General features: G+C 30.5%; 1 protein-coding gene across 1 annotated transcript; it reads right to left on the bottom strand.

The window, feature by feature from the left end:
* Positions 1–11,277: 11,277 nt before the first annotated feature.
* IBH1 (ILI1 binding bHLH 1) lies at positions 11,278–11,706 on the bottom strand. The gene has a single exon (XM_090313244.1). It carries the CDS (start codon positions 11,704–11,706, stop codon positions 11,278–11,280), a length of 429 nt encoding a protein of 142 aa, XP_090169370.1.
* Positions 11,707–13,159: the final 1,453 nt, after the last annotated feature.

The following is a 13,159-nucleotide window of genomic DNA, read 5'->3' as shown; positions in this document are numbered from 1 at the left end:
GTGCTTTAGATTTTAGCTTCTTTGAATCTTGTTTGAATAAATGTATGTTTATGAATGGATTGACTCTCCTACTCATGAATGTGTGTTTTAGCTATATATTAGGGCTTGCACATTCCATTTTGTTCATCTAGCTTAAATCGAAAAGTAATAAAGGTTGATCCCATGTAACCTAAGAAATATAGTCTATCGATAGGCCTTAATTGCATGCCCAACTTGGATTCAAAGATAATTTGGTTAATTGATTAGGGTACCTAATTGCTTAATCACACAATGGAATCCTAGATATAATTCTATATGGACACTTCGAATCCAATAGGACTAAAGCATTTAGTTTAGTTGAGGATTAGGCTTTAATTAATAATTAGTTACCCTTGTTTGGTGCACCTAATAAGTTGGCATATGTCATGAGTTTGTCAGACCAAATAAGTTGTTTTAAGCGTGTAAATCTAAAGTTAATTTCATAAAAAAAATGTTTGATGACCAAAATTGCATAGGATTCCTTCTTACTCGTAGAACTAGATTATCCAATTTAAGATTACTTTTACTTTCTTTATTTTTGTTTTCAAGTTTTTATTTGCATGCACCTTATTTCTACTTCACACAAACCCCCATGTACTACTATAATTAGGATACTAGCTTAATGAAACACATCTCGCATTTCCTTGCGGATTAACTCGATCTTCCCATTAATGCTATGATTTAGTAGTAATAGTAGTACAAATAGGAATTATAAATGTTATTTGATTGGTTATTTCCAAGTGACAATAAATCTCTCAAATCAAATTGGCGTCGTTTCTGGGGAAATAGGTTGTTTCACTTAGTTAAGTTTCTAGTTAGAGCATTCTTTTGCTTTTGATTTGTTTTTCTTTTCTTGTTTCACCTTTACTATGGCAAAAGAAGCACGTCATATATATCGTTGTATATAAAACAAGCCACTCAACAAGAAAAAGAATAGGTCAGGGAGATTTTTGAGCTCAGAAGTCTACTTGGTGAACTAGTTTCTTTTATTCGAGTTTTAGCTGAAAGGCAATTGCAAGAATCTCAAGGTCATTGTTCTAAAGCATGCTCGTGCCTGTAGTGGAGCCCGAGGCCACCAACTCATACCATGTGGAGTTATCCCAGTCATTGAAAACCTAAGCCATGCACCCATTCTGGATGAATCGCTTAGTCCTATGAGTATGATAATTCCTAGACATAACCGCAACATTACGACCATTCTGTCATCTCCGAGCAGTCAGAGTTTGTTCACGAGGCCAACCAAGGTATTACTTTAGAGAAGGTAGTGAGAGAATTAGTTAAACATAATCTTTCTTTGCAGCAAGAATATATTCGTTTCCAGTAGGAAAGTCTCCAACTCGCTGTAGAGACTAGAGCCGAGGTAAAGTATTTGAGTGACCAGCTCACTTAAATAGTTAACTCAGTTAGGAAGCTCGAGGATACCTTGCTGCAACACCACATCTTCGATGCTATCGAAGTAGGCTGCCCTAAGATAATTTTCTTTGACAGTGACAACGATGATATGGATCTCGAGTGATGCATAAGACCAATAGTCGAGGATGGATAAATTTCTTGGAGCAGGGGTAGGTAGATAAATTTCTCCCTTAAGGGATGATTTCGGGTCTTGAACAATGTGACGTCACACCCTCTCTTGGCCCGATGAGGGGTTTAGTCATAGTAGGACTATGATCTATTATCATTAGAGGAATCAGTGGTACTTAAGGAGTTAGATGTAATTACAGGTGCAAAACAGTAATTTTGCCCAGCTATATTTATGAGTAATTTGTGAAGAGTCATAGTACTGTTGATTGGTTATATCCAAGGGACACAGAAATATATATATAGCGAAGAAGGCAGTTGTCAGTCTTTAGTAGATAACGGATGGTATATAATGTAATAAAAGAGTTTAATTAATTATTCATGTACCGTTGAAGTTTCAAGCTACAAGTCCATAAAGTTCCCTTGATAGCTCAAAAGGATTTAATTGAGAATAAGTTTTTTGGTTAATTTGAATTGTTCAAATTAATAAGAGGGATTTAATTATATATGATATAATTGTCATAATGTATTTGATACATTATAGTTTAATGGAGGAAATAAATATTTGAATGAGATTCAAATATATTATCTATGAATATGATTCATAGTTGTTAAATTTAATATAAATACGATTTATATTAAATGCCATAAAATAGAGAAAAGAAACTATAGTTTACATTATATATGATACAATATTAAAACTTAGTTTATATGTTATATTTGATATAACATATTAATATAAATATAATATGATAAGTAGGTTATCATATTTATTTATATTATTTTATTATTTTGAATAATAACTTCCATCTTTTCTCTCAAACCACCTTAGTGAGTGGTTATTGTTTTTGTGGCAAAAGGAATAAAAGAAAAGTATTTTTCTCTTCTTCCTCTACGACTTGTGCATTGCTTTTGCTGAACAATTGAGACTTTGTAGAAATGTTCTGTGCATTCTCTTAATCTTCTTCCTCCAAACTCAAGCAATCCTTCCTAACCAAAATAGTCAGAGGCCACCACTCCTGGGTTCTCACCCCGAGAATACCAAAGTTTCATTGTAGTAGTGTCTATTCTGTTTGGTTCAAGAAATTCTTGAAAAAGGTCTCAAGAGTTGTTGTTTCTGTTCGAGGCTCGTGACTATTCGAGGGAATTACACGAAGAAAGGTTCTTCAAAGGTGATATCTTTTGAACCCTTTTTCTTGTAAAATCATGTTGTAATTTATTTTGAATGCATATCTTGTATGTTTACTGTCAATCATGTTTATTTTCAATAATTAATGGAATTTGGATGATCCGCTTCTGCTCAAGGATCTCTTCAAAACTAGTTCTTTCAATTGGTATCAGAGCTAGGTTGTTGGTTTCTGATTCCAAATTTCATTCTTAAATTGAATTTGTTTACAGTAATGGTGAGTTTTACATTATGCATTACATTTATATGATAATTTTTTGTGGATATGTTTGTTGATGGATGTTTATGAGATAGAAATCTCTTTTATGGCCTTCTGTTTATTTTACAAAGTTGGTTTGTAAGGGCTCCTGCATTTTTGGGCAATAAATTGCAATCGAGTTTGAATTTGTTTAAGTTTTGAGTCGTTTGTGAGGCTTCAAAAGAAGGATTGCAATGCATTTCGATGGAGAAGACGAAATGGAGGTTGTTGCATCGTGTAGCTAGAGAAATCGCTTATGGGATAGAAATCTCTTTTTATGGCTTTCTGTTTATTTGACGTTTATTCAATGAAGTTATTGTTGAATATGTAAATTATGCTTGTAAAGACTAAATCCAATAAACTAAAATCCATGGCTATTATTAGTACTTGAACTTTATGTGGAGACATAAAGATGTATCAAGTTCGAGTAAATAGCCAAAATGATCTATAGTATACGAATAAGGTTGGGTGCCTTATTTTGGTAACAATATCGGATGCGACCCACTCTGTAGTTATTATAATTTGTTGTAAGATGCTATAAACGAAGTGATCCTGATTCGTTCATGTATTGACATGAGGAGTGGAGGCGTCCTATGTAATGAGTTTGCATAAGATCGAACCAAGAAATAACTCACTTTTACTTTATAACGTTGTTTACGATTTAAAACTGACTATTTAGCCTAGACGACCAAGGTAACTCGATCTTAATCCTGAGCTAACTTTGAACTCCTAGTTATTCTGGATTATCCTTAGATTTGCACAGGTGAGGGTTGGCTCAACAATCTCGACTCAATAATCCTCCCATTTCAGGGGTAAGATCGGATAGATAACTGGGGACATAGGGTACAAGATGGAATTCACGCCTACCCGATTTAGGGATAAGAGGAAGGTTGTTCTTTTAAGTATTAAATCCAGCTCTTGAGCAAGGGGCCCCACCCTCTCATTGGCTCAGAAGGGATTTGATTTAGTGATTGGTTCACAAACCGATTGTTCATTGGAGGATCAGTGGAACTTAAGAAGCAAGATGTAATTTCGAGGGTAAAACAACATTTGACCCAGCCGTTATTATGAACAACTTGTGAAGGGTCGACTTACTAATTATGGTTAAATTAAGTGGACGCAAATATATCTACAGTGAGGAGAGTGCAACTATCGAACTATAGTGGTGTGACTCAGTAATTAATGAATATTGATTAATTTGGTCTAAAGAATTTAACCAATTAATCTTAAATCGTTGGAGTCCATGATTTATAGGTCCATAATGTCCCTCTACTAGCTCGTAAAACATGAACACCTAGGATTAGTAAAATGAGTAAATTTGAAATGATTTCAATTTAAAGGGTTCAAATTCAATTTAGAATTTTCAATTTGAAGTGTTCAAATTGAAATTAGAGTTTGAATAATTATATTCGATATAATTAAACGTTTAATTTATCGAAATTTAACAAAATTGGAGAGTTTATAATATTTAAATATTGATTTAAATATTAATTACATGAATAGGATTCATGTATGAATTAGGTGTTTGATTAATTTAATATTTGTTATTAAATTATTATTTAATTAATTAAAATAGAATATATATATTCAATTTTAAAATTCAATTTTGGAAATTGAATTTTGGTTTATTTAATTTTGAATTAAATAAAAGAAAATTGATAATTTAATTTGGTTTAGGAAAAATTCCATTTTTTGGAAATTTTAATGGAATTATACTTTTCAACACCAAATTAAAACACCTAGGCCACTTATCACTTCAATTTGAAGTGTCAAAGTCTGAGTTTTAGGAGTACTTGCATGAGAGGTTTTGATAAAAACTCAAAATTTCTGAGGTTTGATTGGAATGCTGAAAAAAGGTTTTCTGCAAAAAAAAAAATCATTTCTCTCTCAAACCTTTACACATTCCCTTCACAATCCACTATCCACTTCAATCTTGAGTTCCACCACTCAAATTCAAGGCTGAGAATAGTAGAGAATATCTCTTGGTGATTCACTGAGGATTTGAAGTTGAAATTTCGTGAAGAACAGCTTGGATTTAGAAGATTCTTCAAATGTATGATTTCTGGAAACCCTCTTGTTGAAAATTCTATTTTTGCATGCTTTTAGAACTCAAATTAAGTGTAATTAGAATGCTTATTAATTTTGATTTCTTTCGTTGCTTGCTTCTTTATCCTATAAAAGTGGACAATAGCCACATCATTCAAACCCTCTGTGGGGATGGAGCGAGGTGGGTGATTAATGGTGGTTTTTCAATTAGGTTTAAGAGGACTTCTCTCAATTGAAAAACCAGATATGACATGCATTTTTGTGTGCTAGATTAATGTCTATCCCTCGACTCTCCGATATGACGGGGGTTAAAGTAATCTTGCTCTAGGGTTTATTGACTACTTTGTAGACATTGGAAAGGTGATTTATCACTCGATCCGACACATCATGATTTCCTATGAAAGTAAGTTATTTAATGCCCTTAAATCGTAAATCTTTATTAGTCCTATAGTATTTTTTTTGTTTTTTACAAATAAGCATTTAAATCTCATTTGAAATGTATAAGAAAAGAAATATAAGTTATGATCAAAAGCATGCTGTAAAAATCTATAAAAGCTATTGTAGAAGTAAGACTAGTAGATTTGCAGAAAAAATGATGCTATAGCATTGCTTACATTTGGAGTAACAACATAGTGGAATGTTCTCATGCCTGGAACTGACATCTGACCACACCACTCCCTGAGACGTCAACTTATCATCAGATGCACATCAAATTAACTGAATGCGGCAAAAGTGCATGAAGCTGTCAAATCACCTACATGTTGTGGCATGACAAGGAATCTCCATTCATTGAACCAATATTATCCTGAAGCATTATCAAATCAATTTGAGTACATCAACTTACTAAGTGTAGTAGAGGTTTGCGGCATGATGATGTTGACAAAATCTTGAGTAACATGGTGGGGTGTCTGCATTCTTTGAACCAACATTATCCCTAAGCATGCCAACTCACCTGATGTTGCAGAGGTATATGCAGTCGCTTGAGCATTGAATGTTGCAGGGCATCGCAACTACCTGTCACAATATGTAGCATAATTACATGCAGGATCATGATTAGTTCCTAAGTGGGTTCCCCATATTTTCTCTATAAAAGGACTCAAGCTTTCTACCAATGGACAAAACTGAAGTACAAGGAGAAAAATTCTCAGAAAAATGGAAGTCTAGTGCAGAATAATTTAGAGATCCTTGGGAGACCTCCTATCCAGAATACAAAGTTGTAGCATCACAGACAAATAGTCTCCACATTTAATTTTCTCTAAACTCTTATATAATATTCTTTTGTTAATTATATTATCATGATGATTGTTTGTGGTTATTTTTCTAGTGTAAGAATTTGACTAAAACCCCTATGTTGTAGCAGTTTAATAACATAAATTGAATGTTTCCTTGAATATACTGTGCATATTTTTTTCTCCAAAAGTTCTTAAAATTATTTGTGTCCATCTAGCCAATTAGGATTGAATAGCAGCACATGAACCTTTGAAAAATGCAAGTGTGAAAATATTTAAAGCAACTTAGGGTGAAATATTACCCGAGATTTTATTAGGAATAATAAGCACACCCAAAAGCTATTGAACAAACGAGTATAAACATACTAAGTTAGCACAAATGACCTCCAACTAGCTTAATGTCCTATATGCCACATCGAAAGGTGAGTGTAGTAGGTTTTCTTGCTTAAAGATTGCAATGTGGTTTAAGAACAGTTCGATTAATATTATAGTTGTGAAAGCATAGAGAGTCTATTTGTCAAGTCTGTACATTTATTATTAGATATCTTTACAAGTATTAGTCACAATCATCTGCTTACCACTGATATTACATTTATATTAGTTTTACCGTTCTTAATGTTGTAACATTAACACTTCATAATTAAATGATATTTGTAATTTCTTTTTATGCAACATTAAAAAGAAATATTGTGAGCATTTAAGGGTTACTTAAACATTTCGGGCACTAAGAAATCGACTTTGGATTACTCCAAGTACTACTTGCTATTGCATTGATTTATACTTGAGTCAATGTAGTAGATGACTTAACTTGTATAATTTTATCATAAATATTCATTATTAATTCATATAGTACAAGGCATTTTTCATAGAAAAATTAGTTGTCAGTCGTTGACCTGATTGGAGCACGGAATCCCCAGTTTGATCAGGTATGAGGTTAAATTGGGTCGAAGGTGAGAATGGGGAGGGAATCATGCATATCCCCAACACCGAACCCACTGCCCGCTTCGAATATTTTTTTTGATATTCGACTTTCATATACAACTAAAACATGTATTTTTAGTTATTAAGCTACCGTTTTAATTATTTATCTACATAAATATATGTACAACAGACTGCTTTTAACTTCTTTTTTTAAAAAAAAAAAAAAAAAAATTAACTTCTTAAGATGCTAACTTCAATTTTTTAATTAAATTTTCAACGAGAAGTACTAAAATATTTTTTAGTTATTTATTTAAATTAATAAAATAACATTGATACTAATTTACTACGTAACAAAAAATAAAGAATGAGGATTTTTTCCTTGAGAGACCCGATCTCTGACCCTGACCCCGACTCCTAAAATGAGTAATGGGGTGGGATATAGAGATGAAAAATCCCCACGAGAACAAGAATAGGAAATACATTCAAGCCCTACCACACTTCGTTGTCATCCCTATATCTCCCTAAACTTTTAAATTTGTGTTTGTAAAAAGGTCATTAAATTTTCAATTTTATGTTTGATGGGTCTTTTACTTATATGATATTTTTTTAATATTCAAGAATCAAACACATAATTGAAAATTTTATAAACTATATATATTTCTCTATTAATCTCTATTAAAGAAGAGTAAAATTTTAGGTAAATAGTTTCTCTTATTTTTTTTTATTTTATATTATAAATGTTATTGATGTGGGATATTTTAATTCAAGCTCTTTTCATTTTTGTATTCAAAAGATAAAATTCAAGTTCTATCTTTTCTTTTTTTTTAATAGTTTCATGAAGAGTTCTTTTAATCATATTGCATACATCAAGAAGCATGTGGTTTACTACTTTTTAAAAGTATAAGAAGAAACTGAAATGACTTTTTAGTGATTTATTGACCTTCTTTTTTGGTTAAACTTCCTTTTTCATTCAAAATTATATGAAAACAATGAGATCAAAACCCACAGCTTCTTTAACCACAGAGATATCAGATTGATGTATGTTAATAAACAGTTGATTAGGACATTAACTTATGAATATTATGTATATATATTCTTTATGTAATTAAATTGTAAATTTGGTCTCTAAAATTAGAATTTAATCTCTATAATTTAATAAAAAAAAATTTATAAATAATTCCTACGAGGACTATCTACGAGAATTTTATCAATTCGTAGAGAATATTTAAATAAAAAAAACCCTACCTAATTAAATATTGTGGTTTTATATCAAAACCCTAGCTAGCACACTTCTTCATCTAGGGAAAAAATTATATTTCTTTATTTCGAGATTTTGAAAAATTATTTTACAACTTCGAAAATAAAACAAAAACTTTGTTACTAGCTTCCTAATTATTTAGTTTTTTGTTTACTGTTTTTTATGTTCAAATTTTTTAACTCATAAATCCTTCTTTCACTTATGATTTATATGTTTTTGTTATTTATGTTCTATCAATATTTTCAAATTCTATGTCATGTTTTGAAAATTAATAAAAATAGATTTGGATTTTTTTTTTTTAAATTAAGTAGTTGCTGGGTGAGTACTTTTAATTGTTTAATTTGAGAAAATTGGATAAAGTGAACTTAATTTAGTAATAACTGGTATGTACTTCCTCCAAGTTAAAAGTTCGATATACATATTGGACCTCAAGAAAGAGATTGCCTATTAATTACTCTTGACCTAAAAGTGCCTAAATAAGGGGAAAATAACTTTTTGATCCCTAGGTTTTGCATTTAGTTTCTATTTAGTCCCTAAGTTTTAAAATGTTACACATTTAGTCATTAAATTTTGAGTTTGGTTTTAATTTAGTCCCTAGGTTTCAAAATACTACAATTTTACCCTGGACATTTGAATTTTACTTCAATTTGGTTCTATGTCTTGAGGTTTACACTTTTAATATCAATTTTTCATTAAATACCCAATTCCCGTCTTTATGAGTTAATTTATGTTAATAAATTATAAATCATTAAAAGAATTGTAATTAATTAAGTTTCACTAATTTTATCACTTTTAAAATTAAATTAAAAAATTCACTTCTAATTATTTTTAATTAATTAATAAAAATTGACATCAATGACTAGAAGTAAGTATTTAATGAAAAATTGAGGTTAAAAATATAAAATCTTGAAATCCATAGACTAAATTGAAACAAAATTCAAATCTCAAGGGTAAAATTATAATATTTTTGAAACTTAGGGACTAAATTGAAACAAAACTCAAAACTTAAAGACTAAATATGTAACATTTTAAAACCTAGAGACCAAATAAAAACTAGAGCCAAAACCTAGGGACCAAAAAGGTATTATTCTCTATAAATAAACATACGTGTATATGTAAAGATGAGTCATTACTGTTAGGGTTTTGCTATTGAAATCTATCGTCAAATTAAAATGATTTAAAAATTTTTAAAATAAAAAAGAAAAATAAGTTAAATGGTTTTCTAACTTTAGCATAAACTTTGTACTATCAATCTTAAAATCAGATGTTTAATTTTTATCGAATATATATAGTTATTACGAAGTGATGGAATAGACTTATAACTCCATCGTCTTAAGAGATTAGCAATGGCATATTATTGAAATAATTATAATAATAAAATAAAAAGATCACCAATACAATGAACATAACTAATAAAAAGAAAAAAAAAAAAAAAGCTAAATTACAAAAAAAGAATACCCTTAACTTCTTCAAACATAGGTAAGATTAATTTTTTACTTTTCATGAATGTTTCAAAATTAAAATGCTATTAAAATATAATATTTGACGAAAATTGGGTCTAAATGGTATTGATATGAAAAAAAAAAAAAAAAAACATGAAACCAGAACACCGCGAACCAATTTTAGGTCTCGATTTTCAATCAAAATTATAATAGACTTTTACCTTAATAGTAGTGTGGAAACATTTATAAAAAGTCAATGTTAACCTTATAACTTTGGAAGAAACATATGTATTTTTAAACCAACGGTAAATTTGTATTTCTAAACCCATGGTAGATAAAAATAAATACTTTTAAATTAAATATAATTAAATTAATTACTAAAAAAATTTAATTACTTACTTAATTAATAATTAACTATTATAATTTATATTCAATAGTTGAGATAGCATAAAATATTAATAATAAAGATATTAGTTGAAATTTATTGAATCTAAATAATATATTTATATTTAATAATTAATAAAAATTAATAGTAATAAATACTTGATATTAATTAATTAATTAATTAATCCATGTCAGATAATGAGTTTTAAAATTCCCTAGATTATCAGGGATATTAATGTTTGTTTGAAATTTGTGAAATAAATGAGGCCTAAAAATATTTATTCAACGTTGCCTAAAGATTAGACACAGGATAAGTATAAGCTCTAGCTGGTTCTCTCCGAAATGTGTTAAACCAAAAAAAAAAACCGTTATCCAAACATGTTTTTAACATAAGAGAGGGGATCAAGATCAACCTACAATGAATTAACCATGTTTTTTTAAAGATATAGAGACCAATTCTTCAAGATTGAATGGATTCATATACATATATACTATATAAAATGTAAAGTTGAAAACCTCTTAAAATAAGAGAGAATCTTATAATCTCATAATCAAACAAACTTGGCACTTTCCCAAAAAACCAACACAAAACAAAACAAAACATAAGAAATTCATACAAAAAAAACTCAAAATTTTGCTTCTTCTGCTGAGATTTCCAAAGCTTACAGACAATATCATGAGAGACAAAAATAGAGAGAGAGAGCAAAAGGGTACTTTAAATTTATCTCTATCATAAAAAAGATGGTTAAAAAAAAAAAAGAAGAAGAAAATCAGAGTATAAAAACAATGGATTTTTGCAAGAATTACCACCCCAATGCATGCACAAATATTATATATATTACTATTGTTCTAAAATCTCTGTATAACTTGTTTTTTATATGCATGAAAAAAAGGGCTATCAAAGCAACATATATTATCATATGAAATCTCTCTCTTTTTCTACTTTTGCTATTCTGTTCTTGTGTATAATTTATGCTTTGTGTTTGGATATGATCTCTGTTCATAGGGATTTGAAGAAGAAGATGATGAAGTGTGGATCAATTGGTTGAGAAGTGATGATCAGATATGGCTTTCATCACCTTAACCTGCGAGGACAAGCAATGGATGTAATTGGCAGTTTCCTCGAGCAACGTGCACACGTCCATCGTGTTGCCGCCAGGGAGAAGGCGACGGAGCTTCCCAACCTGATCATCCGAACGCATCGTCATCGAGCGTCGTCTCATTAGAGTCTTGTGTCTGGCACGCGTCTGGAGCCTAGAGAGCAGGGCTCTAGCCCAAGCTCTCCTTGGCCCTGCGATGCGAGCCATGGAGGAGTACGCAGCGATTTTGATCCGTCGACTCTGGCGTTTGAGCTCTAGAGCCGACGGAGAGGCGGATCTTCGGGATTTGATTCTCGAGAACGATCGGAGGAAGGTTTGAGCAAAACGGAGCCGGGATGAGGTGGAACTCATTAGGGTTTTAGCCATTGGAGAGGAGAGAAGAGGAAAATATGAAGAGGGAAGATATATAATGTTGGGAGAGAGAGAGAGAGATTTTGAATTCCTAGTACAACTAACTCTGACACAACAAATCTTTTGGAAGAGAGAGAGAGACAAATGGAAGAATGAAGGTTTGGAAGTTGAGATTTTTCTTTTCTTTTTTTTTTTGTTTGAGGGTCTGACACAGAGGGGCCTCTTGCTTGGAAGGACAAAAGGCAAAAACTTGAGTTGAAGCACAAAGTATAATAAGCTGATTTTGATCATAAAAACACAACAAAGCTTAAAAACACAGACTTTCTCTCTCTAAACTGCAAATAATTCAAGAGAGAGAGAGAGAGAGAGAGGAAGAAGCAAATAGGGGAAGGAATCAAGCAATAGGAGGAGGAATAAGGGATGGAAATTGGATGGCTATGGGGAATTTTAGGCTTTTGGAATCAAATGGGTATTTTTTTTTTTAATAATTTTTATTATTATTAATCACTTTTATTAATTTATTTATACATTGATCATATTGAGAGAGAAGATAGAGCGTGGAGATCACGCAATAGCTAAAAATTACACATGATTGGATGATGCCAACTAAAAATATACACATAAAATAAAATAATTAAAAAAATTATTTTTTTTTCTCAATTTTCTTTTTTCAACGTGGGAAAATGATATTTTAGAAGAAATTATCGAAATGAGGCTATTAATCTTATGTGTCATACTGATAATATAACTGTTAAAAATATTTACAAAATGTAGTAAAATTTTAAAAATATCAATAATAAACGCTGATAAATACTGATAGATTTATGTGATATTGATAGATAAAGATAAAAATCTATCAGTGTCTATCATATTGATAATTCTAAAATTTTGTTATATCTCGTAAAGATTTTGATTTATCTTTTATATTTAAAAATAATTCTGAGAGAGAAATTATAATATTTATATTGAATTTATATCCAACTGTTTATTAAAAGGGTTAGTTACTAATAAATATTTGTTAAGGTAAAGATGATGAAGTTTTGTCCGTCGTGATAGGGCACGTGTACAATACGCGTTTAAGGATAGGAGAGAGTTTTTTTTTTATTATTATTTTTTTTTTTTTTGGGGAATGATTTTGTTTATTAGAAAAAAAAAAAGAAAAAAAAAGTTATAAATTTTGGTGTGTGAGAGAGGGATTAAGGTTAGGAGAAGTGGAATGTGGGGCCTAGATAGGGCCAACCACCACATGAGAGCACATGGGATGAGCTACCCACTTGTCTCATGAAGAGTACCTTTTTTTTTTCCTTTTTTTTTTTGGATTTGGGTTTTCCTCTTTTCTAATTTTTTATTACTTTGCTTATCAAATAATAATGCTTTGTTGGGTGTATAATTAAGTTTAATCCTATGAAGTATAGACACGAATACGACTATATCTTATAAATACGATTGGATATGTCGATTCGTCAAT

The sequence above is a fragment of the Benincasa hispida genome, chromosome 4 (genome assembly GCF_027475165.1).
Source record: "Benincasa hispida cultivar pf3 chromosome 4, pf3_genome.v1.1, whole genome shotgun sequence".
NCBI classification, from domain to species: domain Eukaryota; kingdom Viridiplantae; phylum Streptophyta; class Magnoliopsida; order Cucurbitales; family Cucurbitaceae; genus Benincasa; species Benincasa hispida.
Note: the sequence above shows the minus strand (reverse complement) of the source record. Positions and strands in the feature narration are given on the sequence as shown.

Bases quoted from the DNA above. Each gene is read 5' to 3' on its own strand.
- IBH1 (XM_090313244.1), bottom strand. From the start codon at position 11,706: ATGGCTAAAACCCTAATGAGTTCCACCTCATCCCGGCTCCGTTTTGCT.